This window comes from Odontesthes bonariensis, chromosome 3 (assembly GCF_027942865.1).
Source record: "Odontesthes bonariensis isolate fOdoBon6 chromosome 3, fOdoBon6.hap1, whole genome shotgun sequence".
Taxonomy (NCBI): domain Eukaryota; kingdom Metazoa; phylum Chordata; class Actinopteri; order Atheriniformes; family Atherinopsidae; genus Odontesthes; species Odontesthes bonariensis.
In genome coordinates this window covers 1,868,511-1,890,497 of record NC_134508.1, presented here as the reverse complement: position 1 = coordinate 1,890,497, position 21,987 = coordinate 1,868,511, and the positions used below count along the sequence as shown (strand labels likewise).

The window sequence follows — 21,987 nt, the reverse complement described above, 5'->3', positions numbered from 1 at the left end:
TTCCCGTCTTCTTCTATTAACAAGATGTAAAACCCGAATATTTCCACTGACGTTTGATGGGGAAAAATGCTAAATGTGTAGAATAAAAGGGAGAAAAGTCATTCATCGAGACTAAAAACAAACATATTTGTGCTTAAGCAGCAGACATAAGTTTTCATCTGCCACTTATTTTACTCTCCTTATTGGAAAAACAACTTTCTTAAACGGCCATGTTGGTTCTTTTGTTTGTTTGCATGCAGGAACTCATATAAAATATATTTAATATATACAGTCGAGCCTGAAAGTATTCACACCCCTGGCTAATCCTGACTTTTTTTCTTTTTTTTTTTCTTGATTGGAAATGCCAGATGTCTCCCAGAAGATAATACGATGATGATGAAATAATATTTCTCAGCTTTTCTTTACATTTGAACAGAAAGTGGATCTGTGCTGCCAGGATCGGGTGTGACAGCAGCTTCCACCAAAGGTTCAGCCTCTCCAAACGGGACGGGTTGGGGCTCACCGCTTTGAGCCAAACGCCATCAGAGAAGCATCAATAAGTTCAGCAGGTGTTTCTCAGGAAAAGATCAGGAAAAAAAATCAGGAAGACCAGGAAAAGACCAAGAAAAGTTTAGGAAAAGATGAAATGTTTCTCAGAGTTAGACTGTAAAGAACTTTGGTCTTTCAGCATCTACAGAGCAGAATATTGTGGACAGATTCAGGGAGTCTGTCTTTGAGTTTTCTGCAGTTTCTTTGAGTTTTCTGGAGTTTCTTTGAGTTTTCTGGAGTTTTCTTTGAGGTTTCTGGAGTTTCTTTGAGGTTTTTTTTAGTTTTCTTTGAGTTTTCTGGAGTTTCTTTGAGTTTTCTGGAGTTTTCTTTGAGTTTTCTGGAGTTTTCTTTGAGTTTTCTGGAGTTTCTTTGAGTTTTCTGGAGTTTTCTTTGAGTTTTCTGGAGTTTTCTTTGAGTTTTCTGGAGTTTTCTGGAGTTTTCTTTGAGTTTCTGGATCACGGCCCAGTTCTCTGAACCCCAGCTCGTCTCAGATGGACAGAAAGACAGTGGACACGTGTTCTGTGGGCAGATGAGTCCACGTTTCAGCTGCTGCTGGGAAAAATTGCTGAGAAAGAGCATCCAGCCTGTTATCAGAGAGGTTTAAAGCCAGCGTCTGTGGTGGTGTGGGGGGGCATCAGGGTCCATGGCAGGGAGGGCTTCACCTGTGTGAAGGTGTGGGGGGGCATCAGGGTCCATGGCAGGGAGGGCTTCACCTGTGTGGTGGTGTGGGGGGGCATCAGGGTCCGTGGCAGGGAGGGCCTTATCTGTGTGAAGGTGTGGGGGGGCATCAGGGTCCATGGCAGGGATGGGAACAGGACTCTGGAACAGGACTCTGGAACAGGACTCTGGGACAGGACGGGAACAGGACTCTGGGACAGGATGGGAACAGGACTCTGGGACAGGATTGGAACAGGATGGGAACAGGACTCTGGAACAGGACTCTGGAACAGGATGGGAACAGGACTCTGGAACAGGATGGGAACAGGACTCTGGAGCAGGATGGGAACAGGACTCTGGAACAGGATGGGAACAGGACTCTGGAACAGGATGGGAACAGGACTCTGGAACAGGACTCTGGGACAGGACGGGAACAGGACTCTGGGACAGGACGGGAACAGGACTCTGGAGCAGGATGGGAACAGGACTCTGGAACAGGATGGGAACAGGACTCTGGAACAGGACTCTGGAACAGGACTCTGGAACAGGATGGGAACAGGACTCTGGAACAGGATGGGAACAGGACTCTGGAGCAGGATGGGAACAGGACTCTGGAACAGGATGGGAACAGGACTCTGGAACAGGATGGGAACAGGACTCTGGGACAGGATGGGAACAGGACTCTGGAACAGGACTCTGGGACAGGATGGGAACAGGACTCTGGAACAGGATGGGAACAGGACTCTGGAACAGGATGGGAACAGGACTCTGGAGCAGGATGGGAACAGGACTCTGGGACAGGACTCTGGAGCAGGACTCTGGAGCAGGACTCTGGGACAGGACTCTGGGACAGGACTCTGGAACAGGACTCTGGAACAGGATGGGAACAGGACTCTGGAACAGGACTCTGGAACAGGACTCTGGAACAGGATGGGAACAGGACTCTGGAACAGGATGGGAACATGACTCTGGAGCAGGATGGGAACAGGACTCTGGGACAGGACTCTGGGACAGGACGGGAACAGGACTCTGGAACAGGATGGGAACAGGACTCTGGGACAGGATGGGAACAGGACTCTGGAACAGGATGGGAACAGGACTCTGGAACAGGATGGGAACAGGACTCTGGAACAGGATGGGAACAGGACTCTGGGACAGGACTCTGGAACAGGATGGGAACAGGACTCTGGAGCAGGATGGGAACAGGACTCTGGGACAGGACGGGAACAGGACTCTGGGACAGGATGGGAACAGGACTCTGGAGCAGGATGGGAACAGGACTCTGGGACAGGACGGGAACAGGACTCTGGGACAGGATGGGAACAGGACTCTGGAGCAGGATGGGAACAGGACTCTGGAACAGGATGGGAACAGGACTCTGGGACAGGACGGGAACAGGACTCTGGGACAGGATGGGAACAGGACTCTGGAGCAGGATGGGAACAGGACTCTGGAACAGGATGGGAACAGGACTCTGGAACAGGATGGGAACAGGACTCTGGAACAGGACTCTGGAACAGGATGGGAACAGGACTCTGGAGCAGGATGGGAACAGGACTCTGGAGCAGGATGGGAACAGGACTCTGGAACAGGATGGGAACAGGACTCTGGAACAGGACTCTGGAACAGGATGGGAACAGGACTCTGGAACAGGATGGGAACAGGACTCTGGAACAGGATGGGAACAGGACTCTGGAACAGGACTCTGGGACAGGACGGGAACAGGACTCTGGGACAGGATGGGAACAGGACTCTGGAGCAGGATGGGAACAGGACTCTGGAACAGGATGGGAACAGGACTCTGGAACAGGATGGGAACAGGACTCTGGAACAGGATGGGAACAGGACTCTGGGACAGGATGGGAACAGGACTCTGGAACAGGATGGGAACAGGACTCTGGAACAGGATGGGAACAGGACTCTGGAACAGGATGGGAACAGGACTCTGAAACAGGATGGGAACAGGACTCTGGAACAGGATGGGAACAGGACTCTGGGACAGGATGGGAACAGGACTCTGGGACAGGATGGGAACAGGATGGGAACAGGACTCTGGAGCAGGATGGGAACAGGACTCTGGGACAGGACTCTGGAGCAGGACTCTGGAGCAGGACTCTGGGACAGGACTCTGGAGCAGGACTCTGGGACAGGACTCTGGGACAGGACGGGAACAGGACTCTGGAACAGGACTCTGGAACAGGATGGGAACAGGACTCTGGAACAGGACTCTGGAACAGGATGGGAACAGGACTCTGGAGCAGGATGGGAACAGGACTCTGGGACAGGACTCTGGGACAGGACGGGAACAGGACTCTGGAACAGGACTCTGGAACAGGACTCTGGGACAGGATGGGAACAGGACTCTGGAACAGGATGGGAACAGGACTCTGGGACAGGACTCTGAGACAGGATGGGAACAGGACTCTGGAACAGGACTCTGGGACAGGATGGGAACAGGACTCTGGAACAGGACTCTGGGACATGATGGGAACAGGACTCTGGAACAGGACTCTGGGACAGGATGGGAACAGGACTCTGGGACAGGACTCTGGGACAGGATGGGAACAGGACTCTGGAACAGGACTCTGGGACAGGACTCTGGGACAGGATGGGAACAGGACTCTGGGACAGGACTCTGGGACAGGACGGGAACAGGACACTGGAACAGGATGGGAACAGGACTCTGGAACAGGATGGGAACAGGACTCTGGAACAGGATGGGAACAGGACTCTGGAAAAGGATGGGAACATGACTCTGGAGCAGGATGGGAACAGGACTCTGGGACAGGACTCTGGAACAGGATGGGAACAGGACTCTGGAACAGGACTCTGGAACAGGACGGGAACAGGATGGGAACAGGACTCTGGGACAGGATGAGAACAGGACTCTGGAACAGGATGGGAACAGGATGGGAACATGACTCTGGAACAGGATGGGAACAGGACGGGAACAGGACTCTGGGACAGGACTCTGGAACAGGACTCTGGAACAGGACGGGAACAGGATGGGAACAGGACTCTGGAACAGGACTCTGGAACAGGACGGGAACAGGACGGGAACAGGACTCTGGGACAGGACGGGAACAGGACTCTGGGACAGGATTCTGGGACAGGATGGGAACAGGACTCTGGAACAGGACGGGAACAGGACTCTGGAACAGGACGGGAACAGGACGGGAACAGGATGGGAACAGGACTCTGGAACAGGACTCTGGGACAGGACGGGAACAGGACTCTGGGACAGGATGGGAACAGGACTCTGGAGCAGGATGGGAACAGGACTCTGGAACAGGATGGGAACAGGACTCTGGAACAGGACTCTGGAACAGGATGGGAACAGGACTCTGGAACAGGATGGGAACAGGGCTCTGGAACAGGACTCTGGAACAGGATGGGAACAGGACTCTGGAGCAGGATGGGAACAGGACTCTGGAGCAGGATGGGAACAGGACTCTGGAACAGGATGGGAACAGGACTCTGGAACAGGACTCTGGAACAGGATGGGAACAGGACTCTGGGACAGGATGGGAACAGGACTCTGGAACAGGACTCTGGAACAGGATGGGAACAGGACTCTGGAACAGGATGGGAACAGGACTCTGGAGCAGGATGGGAACAGGACTCTGGAGCAGGACTCTGGGACAGGACTCTGGAGCAGGATGGGGACAGGACTCTGGAGCAGGACTCTGGGACAGGACGGGGACAGAACTCTGGAACAGGACTCTGGGACAGGATGGGGACAGGACTCTGGGACAGGACGGGAACAGGACACTGGAACAGGATGGGAACAGGACTCTGGAACAGGACTCTGGGACAGGACGGGAACAGGATGGGAACAGGACTCTGGAACAGGACTCTGGGACAGGACGGGAACAGGACTCTGGAACAGGACGGGAACAGGACTCTGGAACAGGATGGGAACAGGACTCTGGAACAGGATGGGAACATGACTCTGGAGCAGGATGGGAACAGGACTCTGGGACAGGACTCTGGAACAGAATGGGAACAGGACTCTGGAACAGGACTCTGGAACAGGACTCTGGAACAGGACTCTGGAACAGGACTCTGGAACAGGATGGGAACAGGACTCTGGGACAGGATGGGAACAGGACTCTGGAACAGGATGGGAACAGGATGGGAACATGACTCTGGAACAGGATGGGAACAGGACGGGAACAGGACTCTGGGACAGGACTCTGGAACAGGATTCTGGAACAGGACTCTGGAACAGGACGGGAACAGGATGGGAACAGGACTCTGGAACAGGACTCTGGAACAGGACGGGAACAGGACGGGAACAGGACTCTGGGACAGGACGGGAACAGGACTCTGGGACAGGATTCTGGGACAGGATGGGGACAGGATTCTGGGACAGGATGGGAACAGGACTCTGGAACAGGATGGGAACATGACTCTGGAACAGGATGGGAACAGGATGGGAACAGGACTCTGGAACAGGACTCTGGAGCAGGACTCTGGGACAGGATGGGAACAGGATGGGAACAGGACTCTGGAACAGGACTCTGGAGCAGGACTCTGGGACAGGATGGGAACAGGACTCTGGAACAGGACTCTGGGACAGGACGGGAACAGGACTCTGGGACAGGACTCTGGGACAGGACGGGAACAGGACTCTGGGACAGGATGGGAACAGGACTCTGGAGCAGGATGGGAACAGGACTCTGGAACAGGACTCTGGAGCAGGATGGGAACAGGACTCTGGAGCAGGATGGGAACAGGACTCTGGAACAGGATGGGAACAGGACTCTGGAACAGGATGGGAACAGGACTCTGGAACAGGATGGGAACAGGACTCTGGAACAGGATGGGAACAGGACTCTGGGACAGGACTCTGGAACAGGATGGGAACAGGACTCTGGGACAGGATGGGAACAGGACTCTGGAACAGGATGGGAACAGGACTCTGGGACAGGATGGGAACAGGACTCTGGGACAGGATGGGAACAGGACTCTGGAACAGGATGGGAACAGGACTCTGGAACAGGATGGGAACAGGACTCTGGAGCAGGACTCTGGGACAGGACTCTGGAGCAGGATGGGGACAGGACTCTGGAGCAGGATGGGGACAGGACTCTGGAGCAGGACTCTGGGACAGGACGGGAACAGGACTCTGGAACAGGACTCTGGGACAGGATGGGAACAGGACTCTGGGACAGGACTCTGGAACAGGACGGGAACAGGATGGGAACAGGACTCTGGAACAGGACTCTGGAACAGGACGGGAACAGGACGGGAACAGGACTCTGGGACAGGACGGGAACAGGACTCTGGGACAGGATTCTGGGACAGGATGGGGACAGGATTCTGGGACAGGATGGGAACAGGACTCTGGAACAGGATGGGAACATGACTCTGGAACAGGATGGGAACAGGATGGGAACAGGACTCTGGAACAGGACTCTGGAGCAGGACTCTGGGACAGGATGGGAACAGGATGGGAACAGGACTCTGGAACAGGACTCTGGAGCAGGACTCTGGGACAGGATGGGAACAGGACTCTGGAACAGGACTCTGGGACAGGACGGGAACAGGACTCTGGGACAGGATGGGAACAGGACTCTGGAGCAGGATGGGAACAGGACTCTGGAACAGGATGGGAACAGGACTCTGGAACAGGACTCTGGAGCAGGATGGGAACAGGACTCTGGAGCAGGATGGGAACAGGACTCTGGAACAGGATGGGAACAGGACTCTGGAACAGGATGGGAACAGGACTCTGGGACAGGACTCTGGAACAGGATGGGAACAGGACTCTGGGACAGGATGGGAACAGGACTCTGGAACAGGATGGGAACAGGACTCTGGGACAGGATGGGAACAGGACTCTGGGACAGGATGGGAACAGGACTCTGGAACAGGATGGGAACAGGACTCTGGAACAGGATGGGAACAGGACTCTGGAGCAGGACTCTGGGACAGGACTCTGGAGCAGGATGGGGACAGGACTCTGGAGCAGGATGGGGACAGGACTCTGGAGCAGGACTCTGGGACAGGACGGGAACAGGACTCTGGAACAGGACTCTGGAACAGGACTCTGGGACAGGATGGGAACAGGACTCTGGAACAGGACTCTGGGACAGGATGGGAACAGGACTCTGGGACAGGACTCTGGAACAGGACTCTGGAACAGGACTCTGGAACAGGACGGGAACAGGACTCTGGAACAGGATGGGAACAGGACGGGAACAGGACTCTGGAACAGGATGGGAACAGGACTCTGGAACAGGATGGGAACAGGACTCTGGAACAGGACTCTGGGACAGGACGGGAACAGGACTCTGGAACAGGATGGGAACAGGACATGGGAACAGGATGGGAACAGGACTCTGGAACAGGATGGGAACATGACTCTGGAGCAGGATGGGAACAGGACTCTGGAACAGGACTCTGGAACAGGATGGGAACAGGACTCTGGAACAGGACTCTGGGACAGGATGGGAACAGGACTCTGGAACAGGATGGGAACAGGACTCTGGAACAGGACTCTGGGACAGGACGGGAACAGGACTCTGGAACAGGATGGGAACAGGACTCTGGAGCAGGACTCTGGGACAGGACGGGAACAGGACTCTGGAACAGGACTCTGGAACAGGACTCTGGGACAGGACGGGAACAGGATGGGAACAGGACTCTGGAACAGGATGGGAACAGGACTCTGGAACAGGATGGGAACATGACTCTGGAGCAGGATGGGAACAGGACTCTGGGACAGGACTCTGGAACAGGATGGGAACAGGACTCTGGAACAGGACTCTGGAACAGGACTCTGGGACAGGATGGGAACAGGACTCTGGAACAGGACTCTGGAACAGGACGGGAACAGGACGGGAACAGGACTCTGGGACAGGATGGGAACAGGACTCTGGGACAGGACGGGAACAGGACTCTGGGACAGGATGGGAACAGGACTCTGGAGCAGGATGGGAACAGGACTCTGGAACAGGACTCTGGAACAGGATGGGAACATGACTCTGGAGCAGGATGGGAACAGGACTCTGGAACAGGACTCTGGAACAGGATGGGAACAGGACTCTGGAACAGGACTCTGGGACAGGATGGGAACAGGACTCTGGAGCAGGATGGGAACAGGACTCTGGAACAGGATGGGAACAGGACTCTGGAACAGGACTCTGGTACAGGATGGGAACAGGACTCTGGGACAGGATGGGAACAGGACTCTGGAACAGGACTCTGGGACAGGATGGGAACAGGACTCTGGAACAGGATGGGAACAGGACTCTGGGACAGGATTGGAACAGGACTCTGGGACAGGATGGGAACAGGACTCTGGAACAGGATGGGAACAGGACTCTGGAGCAGGATGGGGACAGGACTCTGGAGCAGGATGGGGACAGGACTCTGGAGCAGGACTCTGGGACAGGACGGGAACAGGACTCTGGAACAGGACTCTGGAACAGGACTCTGGGACAGGATGGGAACAGGACTCTGGAACAGGACTCTGGGACAGGATGGGAACAGGACTCTGGGACAGGACTCTGGGACAGGACGGGAACAGGACTCTGGAACAGGACTCTGGAACAGGACTCTGGGACAGGACGGGAACAGGACTCTGGAACAGGATGGGAACAGGACTCTGGAACAGGACGGGAACAGGACTCTGGAACAGGATGGGAACAGGACTCTGGAACAGGATGGGAACAGGACTCTGGAACAGGACTCTGGGACAGGACGGGAACAGGACTCTGGAACAGGATGGGAACAGGACTCTGGAACAGGATCGGAACAGGACATGGGAACAGGATGGGAACAGGACTCTGGAACAGGATGGGAACATGACTCTGGAGCAGGATGGGAACAGGACTCTGGGACAGGACTCTGGAACAGGATGGGAACAGGACTCTGGAACAGGACTCTGGGACAGGATGGGAACAGGACTCTGTAACAGGATGGGAACAGGACTCTGTAACAGGATGGGAACAGGACTCTGGAGCAGGACTCTGGGACAGGACTCTGGAGCAGGACTCTGGGGCAGGACTCTGGGACAGGACTCTGGAACAGGACTCTGGAACAGGACTCTGGGACAGGACGGGAACAGGATGGGAACAGGACTCTGGAACAGGATGGGAACAGGACTCTGGAACAGGACTCTGGAACAGGATGGGAACATGACTCTGGAGCAGGATGGGAACAGGACTCTGGGACAGGACTCTGGGACAGGACTCTGGAACAGGACTCTGGAACAGGACTCTGGAACAGGACTCTGGGAACAGGACTCTGGAACAGGACGGGAACAGGACTCTGGGACAGGATGGGAACAGGACTCTGGGACAGGACGGGAACAGGACTCTGGGACAGGATGGGAACAGGACTCTGGGACAGGATGGGAACAGGACTCTGGAACAGGACTCTGGGACAGGACGGGAACAGGACTCTGGGACAGGATGGGAACAGGATGGGAACAGGACTCTGGGACAGGATGGGAACAGGACGGGAACAGGACTCTGGGACAGGATGGGAACAGGACTCTGGGACAGGATGGGAACAGGACTCTGGAACAGGACTCTGGGACAGGACGGGAACGGGACTCTGGGACAGGACGGGAACAGGACTCTGGAACAGGATGGGAACAGGACTCTGGGACAGGACTCTGGGACAGGATGGGAACAGGACTCTGGGACAGGATGGGAACAGGACTCTGGGACAGGACTCTGGGACAGGATGGGAACAGGACTCTGGGACAGGACTGTGGAACAGGACTCTGGAACAGGATGGGAACAGGACTCTGGAACAGGATGGGAACAGGACTCTGGAGCAGGACTCTGGAACAGGATGGGAACAGGACTCTGGAGCAGGACTCTGGAACAGGATGGGAACAGGACTCTGGAGCAGGATGGGAACAGGACTCTGGAACAGGACTCTGGGACAGGATGGGAACAGGACTCTGGAACAGGATGGGAACAGGACTCTGGAACAGGATGGGAACAGGACTCTGGAGCAGGACTCTGGGACAGGACTCTGGAGCAGGACTCTGGGACAGGACGGGAACAGGACTCTGGAGCAGGACTCTGGGACAGGATGGGAACAGGACTCTGGAGCAGGACTCTGGGACAGGACGGGAACAGGACTCTGGGACAGGATGGGAACAGGACTCTGGAGCAGGATGGGAACAGGACTCTGGAACAGGACTCTGGAGCAGGATGGGAACAGGACTCTGGAGCAGGATGGGAACAGGACTCTGGAACAGGATGGGAACAGGACTCTGGAACAGGATGGGAACAGGACTCTGGAACAGGACTCTGGAACAGGATGGGAACAGGACTCTGGGACAGGATGGGAACAGGACTCTGGAACAGGATGGGAACAGGACTCTGGAGCACGACTCTGGGACAGGACTCTGGAGCAGGATGGGGACAGGACTCTGGAGCAGGATGGGGACAGGACTCTGGAGCAGGACTCTGGGACAGGACGGGAACAGGACTCTGGAACAGGACTCTGGGACAGGATGGGAACAGCACTCTGGGACAGGATGGGAACAGGACTCTGGGACAGGACTCTGGAACAGGACTCTGGAACAGGACTCTGGAACAGGACTCTGGGACAGGACGGGAACAGGACTCTGGAACAGGATGGGAACAGGACTCTGGAACAGGACGGGAACAGGACTCTGGAACAGGATGGGAACAGGACTCTGGAACAGGACTCTGGGACAGGACGGGAACATGACTCTGGGGCAGGATGGGAACAGGACTCTGGAACAGGATGGGAACAGGACTCTGGAACAGGACTCTGGGACAGGACGGGAACAGGACTCTGGAACAGGACGGGAACAGGACTCTGGAACAGGATGGGAACAGGACATGGGAACAGGATGGGAACAGGACTCTGGAACAGGATGGGAACATGACTCTGGAGCAGGATGGGAACAGGACTCTGGGACAGGACTCTGGAACAGGATGGGAACAGGACTCTGGAACAGGACTCTGGGACAGGATGGGAACAGGACTCTGGAGCAGGACTCTGGGACAGGACTCTGGGACAGGACGGGAACAGGATGGGAACAGGACTCTGGAACAGGATGGGAACAGGACTCTGGAACAGGATGGGAACAGGACTCTGGAGCAGGATGGGAACAGGACTCTGGGACAGGACTCTGGAACAGGATGGGAACAGGACTCTGGGACAGGACTCTGGAACAGGATGGGAACAGGACTCTGGAACAGGACTCTGGAACAGGACTCTGGGACAGGATGGGAACAGGACTCTGGAACAGGACGGGAACAGGACGGGAACAGGACGGGAACAGGACTCTGGGACAGGATGGGAACAGGACTCTGGGACAGGACGGGAACAGGACTCTGGGACAGGATGGGAACAGGACTCTGGAGCAGGATGGGAACAGGACTCTGGAACAGGATGGGAACAGGACTCTGGAACAGGACTCTGGAGCAGGATGGGAACAGGACTCTGGAGCAGGATGGGAACAGGACTCTGGAACAGGATGGGAACAGGACTCTGGAACAGGACTCTGGAACAGGATGGGAACAGGACTCTGGGACAGGATGGGAACAGGACTCTGGAACAGGACTCTGGGACAGGATGGGAACAGGACTCTGGAACAGGATGGGAACAGGACTCTGGAACAGGATGGGAACAGGACTCTGGGACAGGATGGGAACAGGACTCTGGGACAGGATTGGAACAGGACTCTGGGACAGGATGGGAACAGGACTCTGGAGCAGGACTCTGGGACAGGACTCTGGAGCAGGATGGGGACAGGACTCTGGAGCAGGACTCTGGGACAGGACGGGAACAGGACTCTGGAACAGGATGGGAACAGGACTCTGGAACAGGACTCTGGAACAGGACTCTGGAGCAGGACTCTGGAACAGGATGGGAACATGACTCTGGAACAGGATGGGAACAGGACTCTGGAACAGGATGGGAACAGGACTCTGGAGCAGGATGGGAACAGGACTCTGGAGCAGGACTCTGGAACAGGATGGGAACAGGACTCTGGAACAGGATGGGAACAGGACTCTGGAGCAGGATGGGATCAGGACTTTGGAGCAGGACTCTGGAACAGGATGGGAACAGGACTCTGGAACAGGATGGGAACAGGACTCTGGAACAGGATGGGATCAGGACTCTGGAGCAGGACTCTGGAACAGGATGGGATCAGGACTCTGGAGCAGGACTCTGGAACAGGATGGGAACATGACTCTGGAACAGGACTCTGGAACAGGATGGGAACAGGACTCTGGAGCAGGACTCTGGAACAGGATGGGAACAGGACTCTGGAACAGGATGGGAACAGGACTCTGGAGCAGGACTCTGGAACAGGATGGGAACAGGACTCTGGAACAGGATGGGAACAGGACTCTGGAACAGGATGGGAACAGGACTCTGGAACAGGATGGGAACATGACTCTGGAACAGGACTCTGGAACAGGATGGGAACAGGACTCTGGAACAGGACTCTGGAACAGGACTCTGGAACAGGACGGGAACAGGACTCTGGAACAGGATGGGAACAGGACTCTGGAACAGGATGGGAACAGGACTCTGGAACAGGATGGGAACAGGACTCTGGAACAGGACGGGAACAGGACTCTGGAACAGGATGGGATCAGGACTCTGGAGCAGGACTCTGGAACAGGATGGGATCAGGACTCTGGAACAGGATGGGATCAGGACTCTGGAGCAGGACTCTGGAACAGGATGGGAACATGACTCTGGAACAGGATGGGAACAGGACTCTGGAGCAGGACTCTGGGACAGGACTCTGGAGCAGGATGGGGACAGGACTCTGGAGCAGGATGGGGACAGGACTCTGGAGCAGGACTTTGGGACAGGACGGGAACAGGACTCTGGAACAGGACTCTGGAACAGGACTCTGGGACAGGATGGGAACAGCACTCTGGAACAGGACTCTGGGACAGGATGGGAACAGGACTCTGGGACAGGACTCTGGGACAGGACTCTGGAACAGGACTCTGGAACAGGACTCTGGAACAGGACTCTGGGACAGGACGGGAACAGGACTCAGGAACAGGATGGGAACAGGACTCTGGAACAGGACGGGAACAGGACTCTGGAACAGGATGGGAACAGGACTCTGGGACAGGACTCTGGAACAGGATGGGAACAGGACTCTGGAACAGGACTCTGGGACAGGATGGGAACAGGACTCTGGAACAGGATGGGAACAGGACTCTGGAACAGGATGGGAACAGGACTCTGGAGCAGGACTCTGGGACAGGACTCTGGAGCAGGACTCTGGGACAGGACTCTGGCACAGGACTCTGGAACAGGACTCTGGAACAGGACTCTGGGACAGGACGGGAACAGGATGGGAACAGGACTCTGGAACAGGATGGGAACAGGACTCTGGAACAGGATGGGAACAGGACTCTGGAGCAGGATGGGAACAGGACTCTGGGACAGGACTCTGGAACAGGATGGGAACAGGACTCTGAAACAGGACTCTGGAACAGGACTCTGGGACAGGATGGGAACAGGACTCTGGAACAGGACTCTGGAACAGGACTCTGGAACAGGACGGGAACAGGACGGGAACAGGACTCTGGGACAGGATGGGAACAGGACTCTGGGACAGGACGGGAACAGGACTCTGGGACAGGATGGGAACAGGACTCTGGAGCAGGATGGGAACAGGACTCTGGAACAGGACTCTGGAACAGGATGGGAACAGGACTCTGGAACAGGATGGGAACAGGACTCTGGAACAGGACTCTGGAGCAGGATGGGAACAGGACTCTGGAACAGGATGGGAACAGGACTCTGGAACAGGATGGGAACAGGACTCTGGAGCAGGACTCTGGAACAGGATGGGAACAGGACTCTGGAACAGGATGGGAACAGGACTCTGGAGCAGGACTCTGGAACAGGACTCTGGAACAGGATGGGAACAGGACTCTGGAGCAGGACTCTGGAACAGGATGGGAACAGGACTCTGGAACAGGATGGGAACAGGACTCTGGAGCAGGACTCTGGAACAGGATGGGAACAGGACTCTGGAACAGGACTCTGGAACAGGACGGGAACAGGACTCTGGAACAGGATGGGAACAGGACTCTGGAACAGGATGGGAACAGGACTCTGGAACAGGATGGGAACAGGACTGGAACAGGACGGGAACAGGACTCTGGAACAGGATGGGATCAGGACTCTGGAGCAGGACTCTGGAACAGGATGGGATCAGGACTCTGGAACAGGATGGGATCAGGACTCTGGAACAGGATGGGATCAGGACTCTGGAGCAGGACTCTGGAACAGGATGGGAACAGGACTCTGGAGCAGGACTCTGGAGCAGGACTCTGGAACAGGATGGGAACAGGACTCTGGAACAGGACTCTGGAACAGGATGGGAACAGGACTCTGGAACAGGATGGGAACAGGACTCTGGAACAGGATGGGATCAGGACTCTGGAACAGGATGGGAACAGGACTCTGGAAAACCTAAGAAAATAAGATTCCAATGATGAGAGACATGATTGATGTGAATTTATTGCCGAATTCGGAGCGAAACAGTTGCTTAGTAACACAAAGTTTCCTCTTTGTGACTTGAAAGCCAATGAGCTGCAGGTTTTAGTGTTAATGGGAGGTCACATGACCACACGGAAGGTCACATGACCACATGTGATGACAGCGTAGGAACAAAGAGGGTCGTCCCTGCAGTGGTGAAGATGCTGGCTGCCTTTAACCTGAAGTTTCCCTTCATGTCTCAATCCTAAAACAAAGATTTAATAAGCATGTTGGTGCAAAATGACGGCGTAAAGGAGATTATTTATCGATGTGTCGGTTGGCGGGATAAGATCAGCTGATGGAAGTGGGCGGAGTCACGTTGACTTTACTGTGAAACTGACAGGATTTATTTACATTATGAGTTATTCAGTTATTGTATGAAATGATTTATCTCTGTGATAAAGGGCTGAAATACAGTTTGCTTAGTTTTCATCACATATATTTAATTTTTTCTCCGAAAATAAAAGACTAAACCAGTTGATAAGGAAGTTTAGTTTTCCAGCGAGTCATTAGAAGAGCAGAGAAGCTGGAAAGGAGCGAGTTTGTTGTTCTTTTGGGAGAGCTCGGTGTCGTTAGACTACATGGATATAATCTGAAAATATATTTATTATCTTATGTCACAAACATGATGACAAATGTGGAGAAGCTGGAGGCAGCTGCTCTGGCTCCTGATGTTGGCTCGGGACAAATCTTAAATCAACATTTTTCTGTGATACGTTTCGCAGATGTCATCTGGAAACGACTGCCTCAGCTCTTCTGCTCACTGAAAAGACTTTGTGTAACAAGTTAACAGGTCAAAGGGAATTAAAATAAATGGTGCAACAAGCTCCGGGAGTAATGAGCTTCTATTACGGGCTGCCTTTAACCCGCCTCACAGGAATCCAGCTGCCCCTTCACAGCAGATTTTATAGTAATTTAGTTTGTTTTGAACAACTTTTTCGAACTAAACATCCTAATGGACCGTGTCCTGACCTTAAAAATGTATTTTTTACTGTCCAAAACAATCAGATATCCCATTCAAAGCTTTTAAAAATGTATTTTTACCGTCTAAAACAATCAGATATCCCATACAAAGCTTTTAAAAATGTATTTTTACTATCTAAAACAATCAGATATTCCATTCGAAGCTTTTAAAAATGTATTTTTACCGTCTAAAACAATCACATATCCCATTCAAAGCTTTGAAAAATGTATTTTTACTTTTAAAAATTTATTTTTAGTGTCCAAAACAATCAGATATCCCATTCAAAGCTTTTAATAATGTATTTTACTGTCCAAAACAATCAGATATCCCATTCGAAGCTTTTAATAATGTATTTTACTGTCCAAAACAATCAGATATCCCATTCGAAGCTTTTAAAAATGTAAAAATGTATTTTTAGTGTCCAAAACAATCAGATATCCCATTCAAAGCTTTTAATAATGTATTTTACTGTCCAAAACAATCAGATATCCCATTCGAAGCTTTTAATAATGAATTTTACTGTCCAAAACAATCAGATATCCCATTCAAAGCTTTTAAAAATGTATTTTACTGTCCAAAACAATCAGATATCCCATTCGAAGCTTTTAATAATGTATTTTACTGTCCAAAACAATCAGATATCCCATTCGAAGCTTTTAATAATGAATTTTACTGTCCAAAACAATCAGATATCCCATTTTAAGCTTTTAATAATGTATTTTTACTGTCCAAAACAATCAGATATCCCATTCGAAGCTTTTAAAAATGTATTTTACTGTCTAAAACAATCAGATATCCCATTCAAAGCTTTTAAAAATGTATTTTTACTGTCCAAAACAATCAGATATCCCATTCAAAGCTTTTAAAAATGTATTTTTACCGTCTAAAACAATCATATATCCCATTCAAAGTTTTTAAAAATGTATTTTTTTACTGTCCAAAACAATCAGATATCCCATTCAAAGCTTTTAAAAATTTATTTTTACCGTCTAAAACAATCATATATCCAATTCAAAACTTTGAAAAATGTATTTTTACTTTTAAAAATGTATTTTTACTGTCCAAAACAATCAGATATCCCATTTTAAGCTTTTAATAATGTATTTTTACTGTCCAAAACAATCCGATATCCCATTCAAAGCTTTTAAAAATGTATTTTACTGTCCAAAACAATCAGATATCCCATTCGAAGCTTTTAATAATGAATTTTACTGTCCAAAACAATCAGATATCCCATTTTAAGCTTTTAATAATGTATTTTTACTGTCCAAAACAATCAGATATCCCATTCAAAGCTTTTAAAAATGTATTTTACTGTCTAAAACAATCAGATATCCCATTCAAAGCTTTTAAAAATGTATTTTTACTGTCCAAAACAATCAGATATCCCATTCAAAGCTTTTAAAAATGTATTTTTACCGTCTAAAACAATCATATATCCCATTCAAAGTTTTTAAAAATGTATTTTTTTACTGTCCAAAACAATCAGATATCCCATTCAAAGCTTTTAAAAATTTATTTTTACCGTCTAAAACAATCATATATCCAATTCAAAACTTTGAAAAATGTATTTTTACTTTTAAAAATGTATTTTTACTGTCCAAAACAATCAGATACCCCATTTTAAGCTTTTAATAATGTATTTTTACTGTCCAAAACAATCAGATATCCCATTTTAAGCTTTTAATAATGTATTTTTACTGTCCAAAACAATCAGATACCCCATTTTAAGCTTTTAATAATGTATTTTTACTGTCCAAAACAATCAGATATCCCATTTTAAGCTTTTAATAATGTATTTTTACTGTCCAAAACAATCAGATATCCCATTTGAAGCTTTTAATAATGTATTTTACTGTCCAAAACAATCAGATATCCCATTCGAAGCTTTTAAAAATGTAAAAATGTATTTTTACTGTCCAAAACAATCATATATCCCATTCAAAGCTTTGAAAAATGTATTTTTACTGTCCAAAACAATCAGATATCCCATTCAAAGCTTTGAAAAATGTATTTTTACTGTCCAAAACAATCAGATATCCCATTCAAAGCTTTGAAAAATGTATTTTTACTGTCCAAAACAATCAGATATCCCATTCAAAGCTTTTAAAAATGTATTTTTACTGTCTAAAACAATCAGATATCCCATTCAAAGCTTTTCCAGTGCTTGGTGAAAACAAGTTTAATTGCTTCTTGGGGATGATAAACTGGAAATTCTCCACTAAAACTTTCCTAATCCTCACATCTCATTAGAGTCACTCGAGCTTGCAGCCTTTACAACCAGTTTTTTCTTTAATCGATTCCACACCGAGGCTTTAATCTGCGTTTCTTTCACGAAACATTCGGCGTGATATCGGGCCGTGGTTTCGCTCTGCAGTCTTTCTGATGGAGCGCCGTTCTGTGGCAGCGTGCTGCCATGTTTCCATCAGCTCTGTGTGGAATAACACTCGTCTGGAAACTGAACCCAGCTGCCGTCTAGCCCTGGGCCCCCACGGAAAACTCTGGAAACCCTCTAACGGAACGTCCCGAGCTCAGGCAGCGAATCGGACCAAAAACGCTCCTCTGGTGATATTCAGCACATAAAAAGATGCTTTTTTTTGTGTGTGTTTTGATGGATAATTCAGAGGTTTTGTCTGTATGAAAGATGGACACATCGGTGTAATTTAACTCCACATTTAATCTGTAATAAAAGGTCCGTCCTGCTGTGAGGACTCTACTTAAAAAGCACCTTTCTGGATCCGTGTCGGTTCAGTTTATGGTTCCCAGGTGGCGTTTCCTCATTACTCTGCTGATCCTCGAACCTTTTTAGGGATGAAGTATTAATAAGTGCACAAACACCTGCGGGTTATCTTCGCTCAGTTGGATTCAAACCGTTTGATTTAATGATTATACAGAAATATGCAACAATAACAGTTTTATATCTGCTTCTAATGGAAGAAAGTAAGACGTAAAACATGCTCACAGATTGAGTTATTTGGTTAAAGGGGATGTGTTCAAACTGTTTTGTATTTAATTTGTTTACTCACAACATGATGAAACACTGACATTAAGGCAGGAGTTGAAGTTTCAGGATTCATCGGAGAAAAGTTAAACTGTGTCTTCAGGCTTCATGACATTTAGTTCAGTTTTTTTTATAGGGCTGGGCAATGATTAAAACTTTAGTTACAACAACAATAAATAGAATAAATAGTTCTAACAATAATTCAATAACAGTAATTCTAATTCTAACAATAAATAGAATAAATTTGAACAACAATAAACAACGTCACTGCAAATCAAATCCCCCCCTGGAGGGTCAATAAAGAACTGAACTGAACAATGACAATAAATGACAATAAATGTCATCTCGGGGCACAAAGATGCATTCCAATTCAATCCAGTTCATTAAATTCCAAATTAATCCAGTTCATACATGTAAAACCAATTTAAAACAAAGTAACTTTAGTTCTTATTAGGGCTGGGCAACGATTAAAATGTTTAATCTAATTAATCGCATGATTTCCCTGATTAATCACGATTAATCTCATTTGTACGCAAAATCCAAAAATGAATCCAAAAGTAGTTTATAGCCTTTAGCATTTAGCTTTATTTTAAATGTGCTGCCATATGAATGAAAGTGCCATAACATTTGTTGTGCAAACACACTTTTAACATCAGCATCTTTCTGTAGTTTTTATGTAGAAGCCTCGCTCCACTGTCTGTTTCCTTGAATGACTTGCTGCTATCAGTTGTGTGTTTTGCCTTTAAGTGATATTTTAGACTGGAACTACTACGCTGAGAAGACAATTCAACTTGGCAGTGTTTACAGATGACTTTGGTTCTGTCGACTCCGCCGTCTGGAAGAACTTTAACATGAAAATGGCCGAGTAAAAGTTCCGTACCCTTCTCCATGTTTGGTGGATCCGCCGATTACTTTCTTTTCCGGTTCCACAGCAGCAGACTTTTACAAAATAAAAGCCTGTGAGCAACAGACTTTTACAGAATAAAAGCCTGTGAGCAACAGACTTTTACAAAATAAAAGCCTGTGAGCAGCAGACTTTTACAAAATAAAAGCCTGTGAGCAACAGACTTTTACAAAATAAAAGCCTGTGAGCAACAGACTTTTACAAAATAAAAGCCTGTGAGCAGCAGACTTTTACAAAATAAAAGCCTGTGAGCAACAGACTTTTACAGTAATAAAATAAATAATAAAACGGGGGGTCCGTGGCGTAGTGGGCTGAGCAGGCACCCCATGTACAGAGGCTATAGTCCTCGCTGCAGCTGGTTCGAGTCCCGCATCGGACGGCCCTGTGCTGCATGTTGTTCCCCCTCTCTCTGCCCCCTGCTTCCTGTCTCTCTGAACGTTCCTAAAGGCACAAAAGCCCCCCCCCCCAAAAAAAATTTTGTTAATGCGCAATAAAATATTTATCGACTTTAAATAATTAACGAGTTAACTCGCCCAGCCCTAGTTTTTTTTTATAGGTGTGTGAATGTTTGTGCGGGTGATTAGCATCCAGTTGCTCAGTGCTGCTGTTTGAATGTTTGGTTTCATGTCTGTTGCCGTGTCACTGAGGGTCATTTTTGGTCTGTTTTGGGTTTAATAAGTTGTGCTTTTCCACGTTCCAAAGCCAGATGGAACCCGAAAGCCCGTAATCGTGGCTCCGCAGTGGTTCTGCTTACTGGCCCGGAGGCTGTGTTGATGATTTATTTAATTTTTTGTGTTGTGATTTCAGGGTGGAAGAGAGCGGGAATCTTCTGCTGTTCTTCAGGACTTTGAGGACCTTCTCGGACCGATGCAGTGACCGGACCAGAACCTTTCGGCATTTCCAGGTCAGTGAAAACGCACGCGCCGAAGTGGACTTTGTTTTCTGGGATGTCTCGCTCGGGTCCCAACAGGCGGCGTCAGTTCCAAAGCATCATAAGTTGTTTGTGCTGAAACCCGATGGGTTTTTGAATGAGATTACTCCAGCTGTGCTGTGCTGTTTGGGTGATGAGACCAGATGTTCAGCTCAGGTTGGACTTGATCTTTAACCTTTTATCAAACCCTCATCTCGTCCTTTCTCTTGTGTAAACCGATTTACTGTGGCTGTGTTGACTTTATCCTGTCAGTATTTACCATGAAGACGCACAGGTAGGTGAGCGCTCTGAAAGACTGCCAAAGCGCCGTTATTCTGCAGGAAAGCTGAGACAAACCTGGAATCTCTCAGTAGACGTCACTTCCACATCTGCTTAAAAGCTTTTTTTGGTTTGTTTGTTGTTTTAATGGAAAAAGTACCGGTTCTTTACATGTGTTTAAAGTCGCCTCCTGACTTCATCTGGACCAAAAAACAGACAGAAACACGTTTTAAGGTCCACAGTTAACACAGTTAAACTGAAGAGGGAAGTCTGACGCACAAGGAGGAGTTGGTCCATCAAAGCAAATATGATAAACAGTCTTTTCTGATCGGGTGATCAGGTGCTGATGTGTTCTGACGCTGGTGAACTTCAGGCTCCTGATCATCGGCAGCTCGGCTCCTGGCTACTGAAATGAGCCGTTTACTGTGAGCAGATCCGCAGTTTTTGGAGCTCATCCACAGAACTGGACTCTCCCATCAAGAGGGGTCACATGGCACTGAAAGGATCGGATTATTGGCTAAATTACAATCAGACTGAGTTATTAAGTGCATGTAGACACCTTAATCTGACTAAGAACTGGATCGGATTCAGACCCCCAGATAACTGGGTTGAAAGTCACTCTAAACCTGCTTGTAGACGCTGAAGCTCGTGGTGAATCAGACTTTGCGTTCTGCGCATGCTCCAGATGTTTTCCCGGGGTCGTGACCCGGAAGTCAAAGGAGACGATATTCCTGTTGTTGTCGCCGTCAGAAAGAAACAAACAACGCGATGGAGAATGCTCCGTTGGGCATCGAGTTTGTGCAACAAGCAGCTCATCACAGAGCAAATATAGAGGGACGTAGCTTCATCTGGCTCTGCGTTCTCCATCTTTCTCCAACGCCTGAGTTTGTTGTTGTTGTTGGTGGTGAAGAGGTCAACAGGAAGTGGCTCTATTAGCAACAGCTGGAATGGGTACAGCGCCACCTATCATACCGGGGTATGACACGCTTTGTGCCTCTGATCCCATTCATTCACCGCCAGATATCCAAGGAGAATTACCCAACTAAAGCTAAAATCCAATTAATCTCAGCATGTAGACCCACTGACTCTAACACACAACAAACATGAGCTTTTCACCGTGAGTCACGACAACCTGAAGCTCACAATTGTTTACTTTGCCACTTTTTCTTAACCAATAAACATCGGTGTTGGAACACATCGGTGGCGGCGCAATGTAT

The 21,987-nt window shown here is 49.6% G+C and overlaps 1 protein-coding gene across 2 annotated transcripts in view; it reads left to right on the top strand.

Moving 5' to 3' along the window:
• cenpp (centromere protein P) overlaps positions 1-21,987 on the top strand; it is a 195,015-nt gene that overhangs the window by 15,357 nt on the left and 157,671 nt on the right. For both annotated transcript variants that reach the window (XM_075460073.1, XM_075460072.1), the window contains exon 6: positions 20,389-20,485. In XM_075460073.1, coding sequence (XP_075316188.1) covers positions 20,389-20,485 — 97 coding nt within the window. The remainder of the gene's footprint in view (positions 1-20,388; positions 20,486-21,987) is intronic.